This window comes from Nanorana parkeri, unplaced genomic scaffold, assembly GCF_000935625.1.
Source record: "Nanorana parkeri isolate BGI_ZX_2015 unplaced genomic scaffold, ASM93562v1 scaffold16, whole genome shotgun sequence".
NCBI lineage: Eukaryota > Metazoa > Chordata > Amphibia > Anura > Dicroglossidae > Nanorana > Nanorana parkeri.
The window spans coordinates 571,878-596,115 of NW_017306284.1; the positions used below are offsets into that span (position 1 = coordinate 571,878).

At 40.3% G+C, this 24,238-nt stretch overlaps 1 protein-coding gene across 5 annotated transcripts in view; it reads left to right on the forward strand.

The window, feature by feature from the left end:
* VPS13B (vacuolar protein sorting 13 homolog B) overlaps positions 1 to 24,238 on the forward strand; it is a 761,266-nt gene that overhangs the window by 106,458 nt on the left and 630,570 nt on the right. For all 5 annotated transcript variants that reach the window (XM_018559352.1, XM_018559343.1, XM_018559336.1 and 2 more), the window contains exons 11-15: positions 8,042 to 8,129; positions 9,450 to 9,641; positions 10,575 to 10,744; positions 13,200 to 13,394; positions 17,950 to 18,074. In XM_018559352.1, coding sequence (XP_018414854.1) covers positions 8,042 to 8,129; positions 9,450 to 9,641; positions 10,575 to 10,744; positions 13,200 to 13,394; positions 17,950 to 18,074 — 770 coding nt within the window. The remainder of the gene's footprint in view (positions 1 to 8,041; positions 8,130 to 9,449; positions 9,642 to 10,574; positions 10,745 to 13,199; positions 13,395 to 17,949; positions 18,075 to 24,238) is intronic.

Sequence of the window (24,238 nt, forward strand, 5' to 3'; positions counted from 1 at the left end):
GTAAAAAAAAAAAAAAAAAAGTAATACAAAAATTAAAGAATCATAAAAAAAAATAAAGCATAAAAAATTAGAAAAGAAAACAATTTTTTTAAGTCCCCGTCCCCCCACATACACACGCAGATATGCGTCGGGTGTGCCTACGTGCAAAAACGACGATTGCACCTATTGTGTTGCACATGTTAGTGAGAGCAATAATTTTAGGGCCATTAATCACTGATAACACTAAACTGATGAGCAGCAAAAGCGTTTTAAGCGTCGCCTATGGGAGTCTTTTTTCTTGCTTTGGGGAGACTTCATCTATTTTGTTGAAAGCTAAACTCCAGCCTTACCATTATTTTTGCAGACTTGTAGAGTGCCTCTCCTGTGTTGAAAACACTTAGGCTCTGTTCTCTGCACACTGCCATCTCTGCAACACAGGAAGCTGCAGAGGATATCTTGAGCCCACCTAATTTTTTAGCCTGCACAATCTCCATTAAGCCCTCTCTTCCTGTGAATGAAAGCTGTATTGTAGCAGAAAGCAGAGGGTGTAAGGTAATGCCCACTCCTCTTAGCTCTGTAACAAAGCAAGTTATGCTTGAAGTTGCCAGACTGATGCTTCATCAAAGACAATGAAGTTCTATACTCCACTGTCAACATACAGCCATCTCAAAGTCTGCTTGTTAAGGCAGCCAGAATTCTACATGCAACTGCTCAATAGCCACCCCACTGCTTGGTAGGTCTCTTTAATTGAGATCCGAGGCAGTGTGCTGTGACATCAACAGGAAGAGCTTTCCACCAAACTCGTCTGATAATGTAATTGGGTCTACATAGAGATGTATATTTTGGGACAAGTTATGGAATTGAATGTAACATTACACTTTGACTTTAAAGTGGGCATTATTTATTGGGAGAATTTGCCATAATGTGTAAGTGTGCTGAGCATGTTTGCACATTATGGCACTCTTACCTTGTGAATGCCCTTCCCCTGCGATGCAACAGTCATGGTCTACTAAATGGAACTTTACTCTTCACTCAGTCCTTGTTCTGGGTTTGGAGCCTTCAGCTGTCTTGATTGGTCAGGCCAGGATTACATAACTCCTATGCATATGTACAGGTGTTACTTTGTCATGGTGCAATACACGTTGTGAATTTCGGCCAGTTCTTAATGAACCAAATGAAATTTGCACAGTGGGTGCCCGTCGGCACCCTTCTGCCTGGCATCTCTGAATCAGCTGATTGAAGGAGTAGGTTGGAAAATTCTCAGCCCAATAGAGCTGACAACAAATCAGCTACGAGCTCTATTTGGTTATTCTGCAAGCGGCTGGTGGCTGCTGTCAGAATTCAATGCAAAACAGCAAGTGATTCCTACATCCATGCTCGTAAGTGTTGATGGGGGAATCTCCTTATATTTTCTTCATTCAGCCCACAGGTTCAACTAAGAAAATGTAACCGTGTATACCCGGCTTTAGCCAGCACATGGCTTGGTGTACACTTTAAACACTGACAGGTAGGGAGAAGCATTTTTGACAGTAGAGATATACATAGTCTCTTCTGTTTATAAAAGCCTACAGGTCAACATTTTTTTGAAACAAGAGTTTTGTTCTGCTTTCAAAAGGAAAAAAAAATGTGTTCACATTTATTGGGATAGACCTAGGTTTGCTCATAGTACAAACAGGCCAGTGCATAGGGAATCTACCTTTTATTTCGTCATCTGATTACATCTCAGGCATTTGTCTAAACTGTTATTCTTATACAGTAAGTCAGTGTAATAATAGAAGAATTGGAAGAAGCTTATAACCACTCAGAAGCAAGTCAAAGCCAAAGCGGTTGAGAGCATTACAAATACATACTGCATTTGAGTTCTGAAACTAAACTCATGTCCTGATTCTCTCAGAGGAACTCTAAAATATACAATTTACCAACATGTATATATATATATATATATATATGTAAGCTGTTTTACTTGCTAAAGTATGTGGTATTCAGTCCAGTCTTATTTCAAAATATATCTAAAGCCAATTTTTTTTTTCATTTTTGGTTAGAGTAGGGGAGGGTTGAAATAATTGTTTGCTATTTGTGTATTATTACGGAGATTTCCCTTCATTTCCTGTCCTCTAGATCAAATGGGTGAGAGGATATAGTTCAAGCATTAGAGAAACTCCCTGTTAGAGTGCTTTCATGAGAACAAGGGTTCCTGTTAAAAGATTCCTTCTCTTTTCATGTTCTGGTGGCAACTAAAATTTTTGGTTTGCCCTCACTTTTATTCTTTTTTTATTGGTGATCATGACAATTGGAGAGGGTGAATCTCCCTAACAGAGACACATACAACAATAAATCCTTGCAGCGGTTTAACTTTTTTGCACACGTTACAATCCACATAATCCAAAATTACTTAAACCTCCCGAGAGTTATATATTTCCTGAAATCAAGGCCCTGGGAGAATAAAATGGCGGCAGTGGCAAATTTTTACATTGCATGATATTAGCGCAACTCTTTATCAAACACAAACTTTCAGTAAAAATTACACTGAAGTTCATTTTAGTGCACAAAAACTCAATATAATACCAATTTTTTTGTAAAATATAAAAGATGAGGCTATACCTAATAAATCCGTGAAACCTTTAGGTTAAAGTTAACTGTGATTATTGGCCCCATAATTATTGCTCTCGCTGGTGCATGCAGCAGTACCTAACATATGTAGCGTGATCGACATTTTCACACATAGGTAGACCTGACACGTGTTTACATTACTATGCGTGCGTTCACAGGGGGGAGGGGTCATGATATTATAACAAATCATACATACAAATCAACCGTCCACTTTTCACTAGAACTTGACAAAGAGGCATAGCCTCGAAACGCGTAGCGCTTCTGTCCTCCCTTCTGACACCCTCTACCACTACATTACACCCCGATCATTGTCTCAGCCGAAGCCTGTTCCCCACGACTTTGTCGTTCCATCCCCTGAGACCTCTGATAGACAGACGGTACCAGATTAGTACTATCACACAGCACTGACTTCACAGTGTCTGCGGCCGCAACGGCTCACCCTGGCCAGCTGAGTTTCTTTGCGACAGACATCTGCACCTATGTCCTCTGCCGACCACACTACTGGGCTTCACTTCTCCAGATTTGTCTTAGTGTCTCCACCGGACCATTCTCAAAGCTCCCTAGGACATCTAAAAGTGAGTCACTTTGTATTTTGTTAATCCCCAGTGTGATACAACATTGTTACATTTCATGACTGTCTAATTGAACTTATACAGGAGTAGCGCTCTTAAACACACTACAGTCTGCTATTGCCAACACAGGGCTCCTCTCCCTGCCTCTAAGAGCTGCACACTGTTTTCTATAGCCCTGTTGGAAGCCCAATTTGTACCTTTGGTAGTGCGCTTGTTCCTTTTTTTGTCTGTGCTTTTTGAGATACATTAAAACAGGGATGCACAAATCCCAGGAGCCCCACAGCCAATGCTCCTTAAAAATGATAGCTCCCTCCTAACTTTTGAATTTTTCTCTAGTCTAGTCTTGGAGCTCACAAGCCCCCTATGTGATATATTTGTGGTAATAGATTCTCTTTAAGGTGACATTAGGGGTCTGTTACTATGTAACTATGTTAGACCCCCTAGTGTCACCTTTCCACTGCAAAGAAGCTATTCAAGCGCAGATTATGCTTGAATAGATTCTTCCCTGGCTTCTCTAGCTGGGGAATGACAGCAGAGGAAACGGAAGTGATGCAATCAGCGGCGCTTCTGGCTCCATTCTGCATTGGAGAGATATCTCTACCCTCTGACACCCGTCATGTCGGCCCCATACCTGCAAGAGGGGCAGCAGAGCCTGGGAATATCCGCTGGGAGTCTGTGTACAGGGGCCCGATGCCAGTGATATACGGCATACACTGTTGTCAGTGAAAGGGTTACATAGTATTTGAGGTTGAATAAAGACATAAGTCCATCAAGTCCAACCTATTGCGTGTATGCATTTATGTTTGAGCAGTTGTGTGCGTGTATATGAGTCCATGTGTGATTTTGCTCCTAAGAGTACCTGCACCCCTGTATGTTATGGTCTCCAAGGAACTCGTCCAGGAGTTTCTTGAATGATTCCACACTCTTCGCTGAAATCACTTAATGCGTCCGTGAGTTCCAGACCCTTACCGCTCTAACCGTTCGTATAAATTTTTTTTCTACCAATTTGTGGTGGTGCCCTCTGGTCTTTGTGACGGAGCTAACCGTAAACAGTTTCTTAAAAATTTTGCTATCGCCGTTGAACAGTTTATACAAGAAAATCATGTCCCCCCTTAATCTCCTAACCTCCAAAGAGAACATATTTAAATTTTAACAACCTTGTTTCATAGTTCAGGTCTTCAAACCCCTTAATGAGCTTGGTTGCCCTCCGCTGGACTTTTTCCAGCTCAAGGACATCTTTTCTGAGTATCGGTGACCAAAACTGGACCGCATACTTCAGATGTGGCCAAACCAGCGATCTGTAAAGTGGCAAAATTATAGACTTGTCCTTGCAATACATTCCCTTCTTAATGCAAGACAGGACTATACTTGCTTTGTTTACAGCAGTCTGGCACTGCGATCTGTTCTTCAATCTGCAGTCTATAATGACCCCCAAATCCTTCTTCGTTTCCGACTTCCCTAGTGGCACACCCATAAGTGTATAGTCCATTTGCCTATTTTTAACTCCAAAGTGCATTACCTTGCATTTATCGACATTGAACTTCATCTGCCATATAGTTGCCCATTCCCTGAGTTTATCCAGGTCCTCCTGTAATGTTACACTATCTAAATCCGTGTCTATTACCCTCCCAATTTCCGTATCATCAGCAAACACTGAGACATGACTACTCACTCCCTCCCCCGATATCATTAATAAACAGGTTAAAAAGCATGGGGCCCAGCACAGAATCCTGGAGCACGCCACTCATGACCTCAGCCCAGTCTGAAAAGGTGCCGTTTATCTATACTCTTTGTACATGTTCCTTTAGCCAGTTTTCTATCCACGTGCACACTACTTCATCTATGCCCATAGACCTTAGCTTGTATAACAAGCGTTTATGTGGCACCGTATCAAATGCTTTGGAAAAGTCCAGATATACTACATCCACCGTCCTCCCTCCATCCAGATCTCTACTTACCTCTTCGTAAAAGGTTAGCAGGTTGGTCTGGCAAGAACGATCCTTCCTAAATCCATGCTGGTTATCAGTTATTATGCCATGATCCCGGACGAATTCCACTAAGTAGTCCTTAATAATTCCCTCTAACAGTTTACATACTATGCATGTCAGACTAACTGGTCTATAGTTCCCCGGTTGGCATTTTGACCCTTTTTTTAATATAGGTACCACATTAGCCCTTCGCCAGTCGCTTGGCACTCTACCAGCCATTATGGATTCCTTAAAAATGAGGAACAATGATCTCGTTATCTCATTGTTGAGTTCCTTGAGTACTTTGGGATGTAGATTATCGGGTCCTAATGCTTTATTTGCATTTAGTAGTTTAAGCCCATGTTGTATCCCAGTTTCAGTCAACCACTCGGGTGTATTTCTTTTTAATTTTTGTGTTTTACTATGTACATTAAACCCGTCTTTTTCCTTGGTGAATAGCCATGAGAAAAAAGTATTTCGCGTCTCGGCCCTCTCCCTGGCGTTTGTGACTAACCTCCCGTTTTTGTCCTTTATTGGGCCTATCTGTTCCTTTCTCCCCTTTTTACTGTTTATGTATTGATAAAAAATGTTGGGGTTCCTTTTACTGACATGTGGCGATATACTTCTCACATTCAATTTTAGCTGCCCGGACTACCAGTTTACATCTTTTATTACATTCTTTGTAGTTTTGGAATGCCAATACTGTCCCCTCCCTTTTATACTTAGTAAATGCCACTTTCTTTTCCTTAATGTGTTGTTTTACTTTTTTTTTTAGCCATATTGGCTTCGTTTTTGATCTTTTACTTTTGTTACGCAATGGTATACACCTGGTAATAGCATTTTTTAATTTGTTCTTGAAACAGTCCCACTGTTGGTCAAAGTTTAGTTTATGAAATAAGTTTTCCCATTCGATTTCACCCACTATATTTCGTAGTTTGTCAAAGTTGGCCTTCCTGAAGTTTAGGCTTCTTGTTCGACCAGCCCACTCCCCTCTCCTCCACCCAATATTAAAAGTAATCACCTTGTGATCACTATTACCCAGTGTCTCCCCGATTACCTCCTCAATTAACTCCGTATTATTGCTGATGATCAGATCTAGGATGGCATTTTTTTCTAGTCGGGACCTCAACCATCTGATCCATAAAATTGTCTCGCAACATATTAAGAAAACGGGCAGCCTTTGCCGATTGGGAAGTTGCATTAGCCCAGTTGATACTTGGGTAATTGAAGTCGCCCACTGCCACAACATTTCCCTGTTTCCCCGCTGTTTCTATTTGGGATTGTAAGTGGGCCTCCTCCTCTTCCCCTATATTTGGAGGTTTATAACAGACACCCACAATAAGTTTACGGCTAAGGTCCGTACTATCTAGTTCTAGCCATAAAGATTCCACATCATCTCCACCATCTGATATCGTCACGGATGTGCATAAGGAGGTTATTTTTAGCATATATACATACTGGGGTTAACCAGCTCACGGCTGACCTCTCTCCCACTCCTCCCTCTACCCCGTCTTCTAACAGTGACCCAGCTTCCCACCTCAGGATCCTGCTCCTCCGCACCCCCCGCCTCATCTAAGCCTCCCTCCACCACAGCCGGGTGCGTTATGTCCAGACTCCTTTCCATGTTGGCTATGCTCCTTAGTGTTGCCAGTTTTTTTGCTTAGATCCAGAATCTGGGCTTCCAAACAAACAAGTCGCTCACATCTGGTGCAAATGTATGCCCCCTCGAACGCCTGTTCGAGGAACGCATACATTGCGCATGATGTGCACCGGGTTGCATACCGACTCATGGAAGACATTATCCCCTTTTTATTTTTTGTTTTTATTCTATTTTTCTGTCAAGTAACAGCCCTGAGGTTATTTTAATTTATAGAAATCCTTAATTTAATTTACCCTGTGGTTAATTTAGTTTAGGTGAGTTTCACTACACCCTGGGGTTAAGTTATTATGCTACAGCCCTCTGGTTGATTACTCTTTGGCCCGGCTGTTGATTCTGCTACTGCCCTGGGTTTTACTTAACTTCCTCTATCGCCCTAGGGATACATTTAATTACACTATGGCCCTATGGTTACTTTATTGAAACCCTTGAGTTCTTAAAATTTTCCCTGGGATTAATTTACTTTCACTCTGGCCCTGGGGTTGATTACGCTCAGTTACGCTATGGCCTTGGGGTTGCTTAATTTGCTGTCCTGGGGTTAAATTAAGTTACACTAAAACACTGGGTTTAAATTAAGTTATTCTAAAGCCCTTGTGTTTGTTGCACTATGCCCCTGGGGTTAAAGTAATATGTGTACACACGTCCGTCCTCTCCACCGTCCGCCCTCGCCACCGGCTGGCGACCTCCTGTTCCGCCGCTCTCACGGCTCCCCCGACTGCCGACCTCCGGTCCTCCTGTCCCTCCGCTCTCCCGGCACCCGCACGCTGCGTGCGTTAACCCCGTACAGCTTTTTCTTTTTTCTTTTTTTTAGATTTGGAAAAAGTTTTGCCTTTTAGCTATACTTTAAAAAGGAACCTTTTTGATACCTTTTTAGGGTTGGAGGAATTTTTGTGTTCACTTTTTCATTTAATTTGCTTTAGCTGCCTTTTATGTTAAAACATTGTTCTGCTACTTGTCATACTTACATAACTAAAATGAACAGCAAAATACAGGTATCCAATTAAAGGTATTTATTAACCAACCATTATTAGTGTGGTGTCACCTGTCTTTTGTGCAAAGGGCCATTGAAGTTTCATTACCTGTCTGGAAAAGGTAAGTCCTTTGGATAACAAATGTTCTTTTGTAGAGATTAGTTTTTTTGTGTGTTCACACTCAAACCCAAACATGCTTACGTCTCAGATACTTTGTCTGTGCTGTTATAATCTGTGGCTTCTCTTGTGTGAATTAGAGGTGTGTTTGCTTTTCTTTGTTGATAGGAGACATACACAGAGATAGCCGGAATGCAAAGGTTTGGAGCACTCTACATGGATTACCTGTACACAATGGAGAGTACTAGTGCTAAAGGTACAATGTTCTTTCTCTCTTGTTTGTCCTCTCTTCTGAAACAAACGCTTCCTAAAGAGCAACCTGGTCCTTGACAGTCTGTCCTCCGTATTACCTTGGATATTTACCTTCTGGTGTAAGCTGTTCTGTGCATAACTTTTACAGCTTTATAAAACTTCAGTGCATATGTTATAATCAAGCGATCCTTTGCTTGGTCATAAACAGGTAGACTGCTCAAGAGAACAACAAATGACAAAGTATACTTTTTTTCAATTTTGATAACATGCCACCAGTGGACATCAGTGTTTTACCTGACTTAGGTAATGGGGAAATGTAGCATGTTAGTGACAGGCTTGTTCCCTTTTCTGTGCAGAAACAGGAATCATTGGCACCTGCTCGCAAATCAAAACTTTTTTTTTACAGTTGCAGGCTGCTTTCGTACAGTAGTCACTGTCAGTGCTACTGATGCACAGAATAGGACCTAATTGTTAAATTCACAGCTCAGCCCTGTAGATTATATGGGATAAAATGCTCTTTCAGGGTAATCTGCAGGGCTTGGCTGTCTGCATGACTTTGTCTATCACTGTGACCCAATGTATTTTGTAGGGCTGGACTGTCTGTGTAAAAGCCAGGTACTGTTCCATGCATCAGAAGCTTCTGTTGAACTGACAGCCCTGCCCCACAGATTACACTTAATCTGTAGGGCTGTACTGTCAGTTTGACAGCTAGGTACCGCTCTCTGTACAGTACCGTGTAAAGCCTTCTAAAGACTGGTACATGCCCAGGGAACCAGTGTGGATAATTAAAAACTGCTACTGTACTGGGTTAAATGATGCAGATTGAGCCTCTGAAATACATATCTCTTTATGTACTGAGAACATTCCTGGACTTCTTACTCTAGAAATGTGCTGCAGTGCAGGTATTCTAGATAAATCTGGTGGGAAAACTCATCCCATGTTTATCAGCTTTTTTTTTTTCACGTCATTGGTACTCCTTGATCAACTACCCTTTGATTTTGGAATCATGTGTTGAGCAGTTTTGCTTTGTTTTGCTTTATGTAGTCTGCTAGCCTCTTGCTTTAAAAAAAACCAAAAACGTTCTACATAAAATTATTTCTTCAATCAGTTCAATTTTCTTTTTCAATCATTTTTATTTCTATGTTTTGTGGAATTACAAAAGTAGCAAAAAGCGAACGAGCAGTTAGGATTTTTTTTGTTTATTAAGAATTTATTTTTCATAAATAAATAACTCTTTTGGCTTTACCAAATAATTATTTTGATAAGAAAGGCATATGTTTTACATTTTTAAGAAAACCTTCATAATGTTTTTGTATTTCCAAAGGATCAATAAGCCAGCAAGAATTTCCTACATTGAAGCCGGAGGAGATTAGTAAATTCCAAGAAATGTCCATAAAGAGGGTTGTGATTGGTCCCATCGACTTAAGACTGGACAGCAGCTCAGTGCATAGGATCATGAAGATGGTGGCCTGCTCTTTCGATCATGAATATGAAGCTTACAGCTGTTCCCGCCCTGGTATTTTCTATTTGTTTTTCAGCAGACTTGATTTATTCATATTAGTCTAAACTTATGAAGATTTAACATTACTAGGGTAGTAACGCTGCTATACTGAAATACACTCGCCAGACTTTTTGGTCGAACGCCTAAAATGCTCCACTATCGATTTGCCCAAGCATCAGCATCTGTTAAATTAGTTTGTAAGCTGGAGTTGGAGACACGTTTTTGAAGGATGGGGAACTTGGCTGCCCACCTCATCCTAGCTTTGCTAACTGGTGATGCAACACTAATGCTTACTTTTGTTGTATCTGAGAGACTGCTCCATTAATCCATAGAGATGAATTGATCCTGCCATTTATACAGACAAGCCCTGAAACAGCAAACTTAATTTACAACTAAAGCCCCCTGGTTGACAGTCTAAGGACATCCAGTTAATGTGTGGCACACAAGCCTCATAAAGTATTTCCTTTTACCTCCTCTGAGTGAGACAAATCCTTTGTGACTCACACACTATCCCCCACAGACACTGCAGCTGACAGTGCAATGGTTTCAGCAGCAGAGGCATTGCTGCCACTTCAGAAAGTGCTGGACAGGGTTAGGTGTGGGCTGACTGACAAGATACAGCAATGGAAATCAGCAGTGACAATGCTGATTGCCACACCCCCTTCAATGTCTTATCCTACTGTAATGTAAGTAGGTACAGCTTACATGAGGGTGAAAGCATTTGCTCTAAACTCATAAACAGTGCAAAAGTGTTGTTACCCCATCACAGGAAGCTGCTTTGAAATGGACTTTACTGGCAGGATCAACAGGTATTTGTAAGACTTTGCAGGGGGTCTAAAGGAGAACTATAAGTGAGGCACACTTGTTTTAAAACCGTTCTTAGGAAAAAAAAAACAAGTCAGTTGAGTTTACATTTCCTGCCAACAACACTGCTTTGCTTTTCTCCAGCTCCACTCGAAGAATGTAAGACGTTACCAAGTTCTGAAGAGGTAGCAGCACTGGAGGAATACATACCAACACGACTAACCTGCGTCACATTGCTGAAGTGTTCCATTACCGTCACCATGGCGGAGTTCAACCTGCTTGGGCATTTACTCCCTGTTGTAATGGGGCATAAGGTATGAACTGTAACATGGTAAAGCAAATGTAGGCATTCTGTGGATCTCCAGCTTTTGTCAAACTACAGAACCCATACACTGGTCTTTGTAGGTCTACACGGCATATAAGCCTCAGATCAAAACTGTTTCTGCTAAACATGGGGGGTGGGGGGGGGGGATTTATCAAAACTGGAACAGACCAAAACTGGGGAAAATTTGCACTGCAACCAATCAGCTTCTCTATATAATTTTTAAATCTTACCTGAGCAAACTGAAGAGAGATGCTGATTGGTTTCCAACTGCTCCAGATTCTGTCTACTCCAGTTTTTTATAAATTTCCCCCATGGAGTTTTGCAGTGTCATGTTTGCCTGAATTCAGCAAGTTCATACAATAAAACTTTCATATGTTTACTACAGTTTCATCTAGTGTAAAAGGACTCCCTTACATCTACTGTAATAAGAATTTAATTTGTTGAGATGATTCCATTAGGTGAATTAAGGACTCAGAAAGCAGGGCATCGTGTAGCACTATATGCAGGAGACTTGGCAGACACCGCATTCAATAGCTCATGTTAATAGATGTATTTTGGATTCACTTTTCTCCTAATTGCACCTAATTATTTTTCTCTCAAACTCCAGAGCCAGGGTCATAAGATGACTCTTGTTCAGTAGTTGTGAGTTTGGCGTAAGAAGATAATTACAGACCCATTTGCGGCAGCAGCTGTTTGACACCGAGAATCTGCATTTCATCACGATTATGTAATTTGCAATAAAACACCGTGATTTTCATGGAGCCAGTGTGATCTGTATTCCTTCACTTGAGAACATGGCTGCATTCCTTGAATTTGTAAAGCTGATGGAAACCTGCGCAATATCGGCTAGATATTGTCATGTATTACCTGAAAATTCTAAGTGGTGTGTCTTCAACTTAGCGTTGCTAAGTTTAATCTCATCGTATATATAACTTTTCCAGCTGGGTATCATCACTGGATTGGAGTTCAAATATATTGTTACCTCGGGGAACTCTCATGATTTGAAGTAGTATGCAAGAATGCTTCCATAGCAGGTACAATGAGATCATATGCTACATTAAACATCTGGAAATATTAGGGAAGGGTTGCTTAAATTGCTTGCAGTTCACACAAAAAAAGTTTAATTTATTTGAAAGCATCCCTGTAGGTATCATCATATTTATGCAATGATAAAGGGTTTGAAGAATATTGCAGAATCTGATGGTGCGAGGTGGGAATTCTACTTGGTGGGTGCAGCTTGAGAAAATTCGATAGATTAGTGGTAATGGAAGATGTGGTGAGGTGTGGGTCATCTGCAGGGTGGATCAGCAATTGAGGAGTTGTGTGCGGAGAAGAGAGGGAACACTTAGATCTCGTGTTATTTATGACTTTTGAGTCCGAAATCACAAATAAGAATTTAAATTTACTAGAAGGGTTAGCTAAGGTGAATCAGCATTTAAAATAGTCGTCTGGCTCAAAATAAGTTGTAGAGAATGGAGGGCAACAAGGGTGATTAACAGTACAGTAGTCCATTTAGGCTCGAATTATTCTAATGCTTATGTATATGGTCATGTTTTGAATTTGGTTCCAAGTAAAGATATGACAACATTTTAGAAAGTGCACATCAAATGGTAGCGCATTAAGGTCGGAGTCCACTCGCAAACATGTTCTTTTTAGGGCTTCCTGCCCACTTTTATTTAAAAGTACACACAAGGTTTCCCTCACAGAGGTTTCTCCCAACATAACTTCAGCAAAATAACGTTTTTTTCAAAGTCTCCCCGACTTCAGGTTATTACTTTAAACCTCTCCCAAACAGGCTGCATCCCACAGACTTGCCACACAGGCTGGTTCCAGGATGGAGTCCTCCTGGACAGACACCTCCCTTGTCTTCCAGCTGGAACCCTGAACATCAGCCAGCACCCTTTCCATAAGGGCTGTGCACAGGTGTGCAATCATTAGGTGCTGGCCCCTACTAAACCACGGACCCAGGACTGGAGATCTCATCCCTTCCAATTCTCGTTGAAATCTTCCCAGTTCCAGGATCCCATGCCAAATCCACAAAACCTGGGAAGAACTGCAAAGTGCAATCACTGCTGCGAGGAAATGAAAAAGTACATTTAATTGAATATATATCTATCTTCTCCTACCCCTATGCTCCCTGTACCTTATTTCCAGTTCCTTCCTTTACATATGGGATATGTAGACTCTTTTTGAGTTATTCCTAGTAGACCTAGCAGCTATACGGTGGCAAAAGTACTTGTCTTGGCTCACTAATGTTTTTAGTTACTAGTTCTCTAACAGAGTATACATCAGATTCGTTTGTAAAATAACTTCCCTGTGTGAAGATAACAGGTACACTTTAAAATGTTTATGAAACGTGTTATTAGTTTTGGCAACCTGTTTTTTTTACTTACCCAGTGGTGCATTAAACAGGATGAATTAAGTGTGTGTATTTTCCTTTTTAGCATTCCGCAGGTACTTTAAGCACAACAAGTTTTCAGCCAATACGACCTCTGCCTGCCATCAAAATTCTTGCAGAGAAAATCAACTTTGAGCATTCGGTGCCAATGTATGCAGAGCAATTGGTTCAGACAGTGAGCAGCCTGAGCCAGCCCTCGGATAACCTACTACACCACTGTTATGCACACTGCTACCTGAAGGTAAGGTGCCTCACTGTTTATGCTACTTGTGCTCTTACGATTTCAGTACTAGCCCAAACCTATAATATAGCACCCTCATGTCTGAGTTTGAGTTGCCTGAAGTAGCCAGGCAAATGTTTCCATTTCTTTTTAGACTTCCACTGAAATAAAATAGCAGAAGAATATGGTTGATTGCTTTAAACAACATTGTACCTTTAGGACACTTTAATGTTGTTTTATGTATGCTAAAAACCTTGTAATTTATCTTTGACATTAGTTTTTAGCAATGTATTATCGAGTTTACATGTGTCTATAAGCTTGTATTTTGCTGGCCTGTTTACCTGGAACTGATATTTCAGTTTTTAGGAGATGGAGGGTTAAGTGAATCTAGAGCCAACACTTTTTTTTTAAACATTTTGCATAGAGCAATGAATAGTTAAAGCCACACTCTAGGAATAAATTATAATTTACACACATTACTTGGGCCTTTATTAAGGCTAAAACAAAATAGACAACTGGATTGATTTACTAAAGGAATAGAGCAGGGATAGGCAAACTCTGGCCCTCCAGTTGTGGTGCAACTGGAAAACCTGTTAGGCATTGTAAGACTTCCAGCCACAGCCATGTCTCTCAGAGGCAGCTGCATAATAGGATTTGTAGTTTCACCACAGCTGGAGGGCCGGAGTTTGCCTACCCCTGGAGTAGAACATTTTCACTTAACAATGCAATTTGTCAGCTTAGTGAATGAGATGAAGCTGTGCTAAATGTAATCATCCAATAACGTACAGGTATGTTTTTTTTTAAATTTGCTTTGCTAATTAAAAATTCACTTTGCAAAATGATCATCAACTCATATATAAATAGTCAAATGGTGATAGAAGAAATGTTGATGTAAACAGAAAAAACATGTATACGGATTATAATCTAGTTTTAAAATATGCTTTTATATGTAAATGAAACAAAAATATGACTTTTTATAATATCTCATATATGGTTTATTGCAACAATATTCTGTTATATCATCCTAGTTTTACCTTTGTCTCCAGAATAGGCACAGAGGGGAAATCTTCTAGTAGGGACATTTGTTCTGTTTAGGGAATTTCCTCTTACTTTGGAGAGAGATCCTCTAACTTCTGGTTGAGTCTTTTGGACAGTAAAAATAGAGATTTTTCCCCATGTGCATGCTGACAGCAAAAACATAAAAACTAACTAGGATTTACCATTCCCTACTCGTTAAATAAACCTTTGGCTTCCAATATACAGTAAACTCCCAGTTATCCGGCATCCATGGGGTTTGGTAGATGCCAGATAACTGTAGTTTTTGGTTGCTTGAGAGTTACTATTAACTCTCAGGCAACAACCACCGCATTCATCTGCTGGCTAGGATTCATCTATTGGCTATTTCAGTTTGCCATAGCCAATAGCAGGCTGGCTATTGCACAAGCCCACTGCTCATTGTTTACATCCACCTGCCAGCTGAGGAATCTAGCCGTTGGCCGCAGCAAGATGTAAACAGAGAATTTCATTAGCAACTAACTAAATTTAGTTGGTAACATTGCTAACAAAAGTTTTTTTACTGTGCACTTGTCTGTCAAGCAACTGGCAAAAAAAATGGAGGACATATCATGTCCTCCTTTTTTTTTCTCTTGGTGCTTGAGAGTTATATTTGCTTGAATGCCGGATAATAGGGAGTTAACAGTACTTCAATTTTGCTAATGTAGTATGTATACTTCTTCTACATGATGTTTTTTTTTACAGAACCGAGCCCTCCCCATCAATTCCTGACCCAGAAGGGGTTCTTTGTAGCCTATGCACCTGATAAGATATCACATCGTTCCTTGAATATTATTTATGTCATGTGCCTTATAAGATATCACATAGTTCCTTGGCTAATATTTATGCCATGTGCCTCTCTGTGTACAGCCAGAATATTAGGAATATAAAAGAACACTCTACTGTGTGACCTGCCTCACCTGAAATGTACTCGTAGGGCTTTTGACCATAAAATGTAGACTTTGATGGCTTGGTGCCCAATTTTTTTCCCCCACAGTATACTAGATAATGGATCACATATGTCATAAGTGTATTGCATGTGAGCAATTTCTGTACTTTCTTGCAGCCTGGGTTGATATTAGGATGTGTGGCAGACAGAGAACAAGTTGTCTACCCACAATCCTTTGCTTCCATTCTAAGTAGCTGTAGATGTTTGTCTTTGAATTCATTCAGAAATCAGTGACCTGTGAAGTGAAGGAAAACGTTCTATTCAGTATTTCACATCATGATCCCAAAAATAAATTTTTCTTGACCTGTAAGGGCAACAAAGAAATATATCCGCAGATCATTGCGGTATGTAGTTAAAACATCAAAGGCTTTGAATAAAGTCATCACAAAGAAACATAAATGCTCATGTGTAGGAGGGTATGGAACCAATTATGGACCCAAACAGGTCGTTCTAGGACAGATGTGAAGGGGAATACAGTACAAGAGACATCACAGCATGATAAATCGGCAACACTTTACTTGTGAGATGGGAAGTTAAAGCGTGGACATAGATGTTGTGATTTAAATGTCACAAATTAAAAGAACACTCCAGCAGACATGAAAATTTGCCATTTAATGAGAATACTCCCCCACCTGGATCTCCCTCACTGCAGTACCCTGGAAAGAAGCACATTTTCACATAATGGTTGTCCTGAGGCTGCAGTCCCACCGAAAGGAATTGTGTAAACCTTGTGGGAGCCATTAAACAGAAATGCAATATATTGCAGCAACATACCACTACTTAGATGTGGTGATTGCATTTGTTTTTTTCAGCCTTCTTTTCCCCTTTTTCACCTCATAATCATACCATTCACACACTTCCTGTCTGCGCTCACTCATCACACTGTATCAATGGAAGAGCAGTGTTGTCAGCCTAGGACAGGACATGTGTTAGGACAACTGAGCACCACCCTTTCTCTTGGAAGTGATCCCCATTGGGTTCCATCTTGTTTTTCATCTAAACATGCACTTTTTGACAAAGCATATCTGTTTTCATGACCTGAGCAAGATTTTTGGCTAAATTACATTTCAGCTCAGTAAAAATCAAAGACACCGTAGAGTTATGAGAGTCAACATGACTTATACATTGTTATTGCTGTCACTTATGTGGCATAACACAACAGTTATGCCAAAAGCTTTTATACAAAAGGCTGACCGCACTATATAGATGCCTGTAATTGATATAAAATAAAAATGGTTGCACGCATGAGCCAATGTTACAGCTTTATAGAGCAGCATCTCCATATTTAACTGCCCTTTTAGCTTCAACAGGGCAGCTGTAGAACAAGAAACAGTTACTGGTCAAAGTAATTCAGCAAGGCCGATTTTGCTTTCTACACATTGGAATTGTTAGCGTGTGTGTTGGTCTTCTTTTATCCAAAGGCCTGAGAACCTTTGCCCAGTAACAGATACAAGTTGATCATCTTATGTTGGTGGGTACCAACACAGGAGGTATTTTTTGTCTCCTTTTAAACACATGGCAAAATTAGATCAGATTACCCAGGAACGAGTGACTTGTTGACTACAGTTGAGATCAGTGTGTCTCTAAGGTGGTTGTATAAAAGGTGAAAGCATATCTAAGCTGCAAAACAAAAACGTAATATGTTGTACCAGTCCTTAGATGTAGTGACTAGGGATGTTCAGATACCAAGTACCATACTCGGTACAAGTACAGATACGTTTCCAGCTCCAGGACTAGAATAGAAAAAAATTCTAAAGTTAGGAGGCAGCTGTCATTTGTAAGCAGCACACGGAGCTCCTGGGATTGCTGAATCCCTGTTTTAATGTATGATTTTTGTATGATTTTTTTTTTATAAATATAAATAAGAGATGCACCGATACCATTTTTTCAAGCACAAGTACTGATACTTGTCCAAGTACTCACAGATACAAGTACTGATACATTTTTGTTTATTGTCATGTGACAGTTTTTCTAAAACAATACAGACTAATGATTTCAGGACAGTGGTGGAGCGCCAGAGCCAGGTCCCAGCTGCAACCGCTGCAACCCTGGTAGTTCTCGTGAAAATGCCAATTATCGGCACTGGTATCTGGACATCCCTTGTAGTGACAGCATTATTTTCTTTTTTTAAGCAATATACTTCCTGATCTAGAAAGACAACACTCGCTCTCCTTCTGAATCAGGGCAACAGACACAAGACAAGACTACAGAACCCCATTTATATCCTGTTGTACATAACCTAGAGGGGCATGGTTCCGTTGTCCTCAGAGAACAATGCAATTAGTACCAGTCAGCACAGGCAAAGAGCACAAGAAGTTATCAGCTCACAAGATTTCAAGCAAAATCAATGTTTTTTTTTCTTACACCTTAAACATATATAGTATATTAAAACACTTTCAATGGTATATTTAACACATCAAATTGGACCAAATAAGAGTTGTTAGTTGTTTCCGTACACTTGAATATTTCTAATAAATTAAAAGTTGCCTTAGCTTAGATTCATATTAGATTGTTGTACCATTCTAAAGCTGCATTTGATAAATATGTGTGATAGGTGATTGGTTTATTTTTCAGGTGTTTGGCTTCCAAGCTGGCCTCACGTCTCTTAACAGCAAAGGATCCTACTGCAGCCCTGTCCCTGTTATCCCTGCCTTCAGCACAGCTTTGTATGGAAAACTCCTGAGACTACCACAGTACTGGTAGGATTTGTTGTTGCTAATGTTATTATATTAGGGAAAATAATATATTTCTTTGTTACCTTCAACATACTTATTACTGTTGGGATATTTTCTTGAGTTCTATTCATAAAATGTGTAATTCTTGCCCCTGCTGAGCTTCTCCCGGCACACCCACCTAATAAAAGACTGCATTGAAACCAGTTTTTGAGACTGGTAGTTTGCTAGATGCTGAAGATGTACAACTCGCTGTACGTTGTTTTGTCTTCTGTAATTCTAGACAGTTTAGAGTCGTTTCTCCCTGATGAATGAATTTTGTACCCAGCTACTCAATTATATAGAAAAGCTGCAGAACATAAAACTTTGGGCATTACGGAGTGGGGTTCTGTTCATGATGGACTTTTCCAGCAAGGCCTCCTACTTTGGGGATGGAAGTCAGACTCCTCAGAGATAGCTTTAGATAAAGTGGGGGAGAGAGAAATAAATAATAATAAATATATATATATGTGTATGTATGTATGTATGTATGTATGTATATATATATGTGTATATATGAAAAACAATATTGTGCCGAGCTAATAATCATACACATCTAATAAATAGAAACATATATAAGTGAGTCACATATATGAGCTTTCAAACAAATGAGGCATTGAAAATATCTACACACAGACAAAAAAGCAATATAGACAAAAAGAGTCCCAGAAAAAACAAAAGCAAACAATGGTGATTGTGCAAAAAAATTCCTCAGATGATTTGCAGCCAATCTGCATGTAACTCTCAGGTAAGGATAATCACACAATGCAGGCAGACCTTCACCTCCACCCAGTGAGTGATGACAACAAGTGAGTGCTCACCTGGGGAGGTAGACCTACAGAGCTAGGTCAAATGCGCTTTTTCCCTTAATGGGGGAGGGGAGCCCATGCACAGAAAAGGCGATAAGGTCTCCTCAGATCACAGGTACCAGTATAAATCCCGGTGGAAAGAGAAAAAGGACATAGTGCGTAACGTCCAATAAAATGCAATTTATTAAATAAAAAATGCGTACTCACAATGGTGTAAACAGTACAGGCATTGGGCATTGCTGGATCCAACCAGCAAGGCAAATGGCAGCAAAGTAATAAAAAACCCGTTCGTTCAGCTCAGTGCAGTGACATCAGAAGCTCTGCCCTACGTACGTTACGTCAAAATACGTGACTTCATCAGGGGATATATATATATATACATACACACATACATACACATTCTTTTTATTGTCTGTGACCCTACTGGGGAGATTTTCCCTCTCTTTTGCCCCTCTTTTCCCTCCTCTTTTCTGTCGCTGTCTGTGACACCCTCTCAAGCATGGTGGGGGGTGAGGTTGTCACCTGGAAATGGATGCACAGACCACAATAACATTATCAGAAGCTCTAACCATTCCTAAAGCTGGCCATACACTGCTTGAATGTTGGCTGACTTGACTAAAATTTGACTTGCCTGTGGCCCTGCTGGCACCGCCTGGCACGACAAAAGTTGATTATTCAATTCAAGGACCTGGGTGGAAAATTGTCAGCGATGATAGTAAAACATGGACAGAAGTTCTGACCTTTTCTCACTTTACATGCTTGTGGATTTGCTTGTCTTCCTATAGAAATGTTTTCCCATCACTCCCTGTCCTGACAGCACCTGTTCTTTCCACAACTAAATACAACTTTGTAGTTGAGCTACAAATGTATACTGTATAGCCTCACATTGAATTGAGAGACCTGTAGTAAGGTCCAGGAGAGGGCAGGCCAGAGCTCTGACTTTGAAGTTCAAGTCAATATTTGCATATTGCTTTGATTCATGTAGATATCTGAAGGTTCTGCTAGTATTTATGCAGCACGGGTTTACTTGGAGTATCCATTTAACATGTATTGAACAGCTTCTCTTGGTTTGAAGGAATGGTGGATGCAAGATCTGACAGGTTTTGTGTGGCACCTGTTCCTTCCAATGCACTAAAACCACCCGAGTTAGGGTGATGACACAGCAGCCGTTGTGATTTACAACATGAACAGCTCATATATTTTTTGTTTTATCCAGAATTTCCCATCATCATTATGCAGTAACCTAATCTGCATGCGAGCAAACCTACGCCCGCTACACTTCTTCCACACTTCTTCTGTCTGTTTGCTACAAGAGATCTCCGCACCATATTCTGTATCTGTCAGCAATGCCAACACCTCCGCTGTAAACCTAAACAGCGCAGCGCACCTCTCTGTTATGTAAACTTCACAATAGCAACGCAAGAGTAATAAAGTAGAAAAATAAATGAGTGCAACAGCAGTCTGCTTAAATGAAGTGTAGTTTGAAGTGAATAAAACTCCAGATGAAACACATCAAATAGCACTTGAACTAAATCGAAGTCAGCGTGAGCGCTGAGAGCTTCATTGAAGTCATGCAGTGAGTGAGAATTAGTCTGCTAGAATAACCTGGTAATGCCATTAAACTCTGAGTCACTCTTCAGAATTATACCACCTGCTTTATTTGCCGTTTCAGATTTTACATCCCTCCCTCTAACAGTACACACATGATGCTACATGTGTTTTTCCTTTTTCTTTAAGGGGGGGGAGAGAGAGAGCTTGCAACACAGGCTGATGTTGCTTTTTTAAAACTTTTTTCTTTTATTATATAAAAAAAAGACATTTTATGAACTGTTATGGAATCCCTCAGGTGGTATGTTTTGAGTTAACAGCGAAAATCCTAACTTTATTTCTGACATAAATCAGCTTTGGAGCGTTCAGATTGTGCGGCAAAGTCCTGCACACATTCTGCATTAAGCGTTTGCAATGCTGCGGCCCACAATTCGTTTCTCATTATTAACCAGCACAAAGTAAACGTGACATTTTGGTAAACAGGCCCATGTGAAAATATTCCGTCTCCTTCGGCTTCGTGTAGATTTGTTTCCATACAGGGAGAGGAATGTTTTATTTTATGTTTGTTGTTGAATGGCTGTGGCATCTGTGTTTTATGGTTTATTACATTCAAATGTTTTTGATTGTTTTAGTCATCTTCTTCATTAAAGGAGAACTATGGGGTTAAGGCTTTTCCCCATAGTTCTCCTTAGGGTAACGGGAGGACACAAACTAGCGTCCTCCCGTCACCCTAGGCTCAGTATACCGCGAGCTAACATTAAAGTACCTCCACTATTAACAAAAATGTATCTTATTTGTGTATCACTCGGCTGTAGATCCTCAAATCATCTCTGAATTGGCGCTGACACTGTCCTTCCTTCTGGAGGGTGGCTACTTTTGTTCACTATGGTCCCTGTGTGTGTTGTAAAGTAGCCACCGCTCTAAGCTCACTCCTGTGATGGACTAAAATCTCAATACAAATTAGTAAACTAAACATGAGATTGTAGTCCATCACAGATACAAGCTTGGAGCGGTGTCTAGCCGAGTGATGCACAAATAAGATACATGTTTGTTAACAGTTAAGGTACTTGAATGCATTTTTAAGATTTAACTCCTGAGATTAGTGTCACTTTAATTCCCTCTGAGGTAGGAATTGGTTTTCTATGCATTGGTGTGACCAGCATACAACTACAAATTATCTGCTAGTAGGTGTCTCACCTTTTAGTTAAGTGATGCCAGTGGGTCTTTTTTTCATCTGCCAGGCCCGTTAATGTTTCTCGTTACCCCTGTTTTAAAGGGGTAACGTTCTTGTTACAGGGTCTGGGTGAAAAATTGTTGGCCGAAATGCGATGGCATCCAATCGGATGCAGTCACTTTTTGGGTTTTCAGACAGCTTCGGGTGCCTGAATACAATAACCAACAGGGAAATCTACTGTATAGAGGCATTAGAACCCCTGTAAAGTTGTTTTTTTTTGTGTGCATGTGTCTCAGCCGGAGAAAATCACCCTGTCTGTGTCTGTTGTCACAAAGGCACAAAGTGATTGGAAATCCAAATTTTTATCAGAACAAGAGGCTATGGTAAACCTTAAACCAGTGTCTAAGAGGGTAAATTACTTTACTTTGTAAAAATGTCTACTCACTTGATGTTGCATCTCTGGGGTAGGAAGTTAGAGGGTCTTCACCCTTATCTTAAAAATGACTACAAATGCACCTTTAGAAATGTTTAGTAATGGCAATCTACAGATACTTCTAGATCATTAGAGGCTTTTTATTATTTGCATACCTACCTATTCTTCTCAAGGTGGTCATTTTTACTAACTGCAGATTAATTTTTCTCCCTGTACTTCCTGCAACTCTGGGTCTGCCTCCTGGAACAAGTGCCCATCATCTGAAGGAAAAAAAATATTACTTATCCCCTGATATGTCACAAGATTTTTGATTTACAGATGAGATTTCCTTGGAAGGCACTGGTGATGTAGTCTTCCCAGGATGGCTCTGTGAGACCAGGGCTACATCACCAGTGCCTTACTCAACCAGGAAGTGGAAAAACAGTAATTGTACTTGAAAGCAAAAAATGTTTGCTTAAATAGTAAATGTAAGATTTCATAGCATGCAGAGCTGTGTGATGTGATTTTTAGTGAAAGGGGTTAAAGGCTTGCTTCAAGGAAATTTTTCCTTATTCAATCAAAACAAATGTTTTGGCTATACATGCAGTTGATTTGGCGCTCTATCAGTATTTTTATTGGATTAATGATTGTCTGTGTTGGATATTTTTGCCATTTTCTTTTTCTTCAAGTTAAAGGAGAATTACGGGGTCAGGGCTTTTCCCCATAGTTCTCCTAAGGGTCACGGGAGGACACAAACTAGCGTCCTCCCGTGACCCAAAGATATACTGAGACACCGTAGCCGGGACGGATCCCGCCAATACTGTCTAGATCCACCCAGCTGCAGGATTGACAGCTGGCTCTGCCTATCCAGAGGCAGAGCCAGCTGTGTCCGCTCCCTCCCCCGTCTGTTCCGCCAGTCAGCGCTGGAGGATCGGACAGGGGAGGGTGGGAATCCCTGCAGGGAGCCGTGAGTGACCGTGCAGGGATAGATCGAGAAGTGAGCGAGTGACGGTATGTGTTCGCTCACTTCCCGATTTTACTGAGCCGACCTGTGATAGTCTCATTGTCACAGGTCGGCTCAGATTATGAGGCTGAGTGAAAGTCTCTCGCTTCATAATTCTACTTTAAGTTGGCAATGGTGAGACTTCCCTCTGGAACTTTATCCTGGATAATCTTTATGTATTTAAAAAATTTCTTAAAATGAAAATAGATGTTGGATCGTCCAAATGTTGTCTAACATATCTATTCAGCTTAATGATTTCCTTGCTGGGTTTGTTTTGGTACAGAATGCAGGGAAGGTGTTACTAGGCTGTTTGCTTTCACTAGATTCCATTCTCCTGCCCTGCTAAGAGTCTAACACTCCTGGGCTTATCTCATGTCACTTCCTTGTTTGTTTTAAGGGTCACGCTATACAAAAGCTTTCATTAATCCTTATCTCTCAAGATGAATGATGAAAAAAATGTTTACACTCATGCTAACATCCTTTGCATTGGTCAGATAAGTTGTAATTACTGTGGTAGCAGATCAGTTGTGTGAGCTTTTTGTGAACTTCCAGCAATACTGGCTGAAGAACATCAAAGTGAAGATCAGATTGTCCTGAGATATGTGCAGTGTGTGTACAATACAGTAAGTGAAATGTACAGATTAGTTTGGGATAGTTTTATCTTCTGTTGCTTCACTTGATATCGGAGCTATTTGGAAGCTTCCTGCTACCTGAATTGTTTTTACATATGGTGATTCTGCAACACCTACTAAAGGGAGACAATAGATATAATGGTGTCTGCATTACTGCTTGTGCTGGCAGTTCAATGCATATGCACTGACACTAATTTAAGGCTTAATCAGCTGAAAGTGGCCTTGTCAGTTAATTGTCGGCCAAATGGTGACTGCATACCATCAGATAAATATGTGTATTGCATTTTGATTTGACTATAATGCAACAATCATTTTCAAGAACTTGAAGAAAGATTCAGCAAGCAGGATTTTTCAAAAACTCAACGCACTCTACTTTAATGCAAAATATTAATCTGAAGAGTTTAATAGATTACAATGGAAACATAATTTGCTGGTAGTATTGGAATGCTGTGAAAACGCAATAATAATAAAAAAAATTCTTAATTTAGCATATATAAAGCAGTATGGTGTAAACGGGCCCTTTGGGTGACAATGGGCAAATTGGACAGTGGAGAATTTCTTTTTTTTTTTTTTT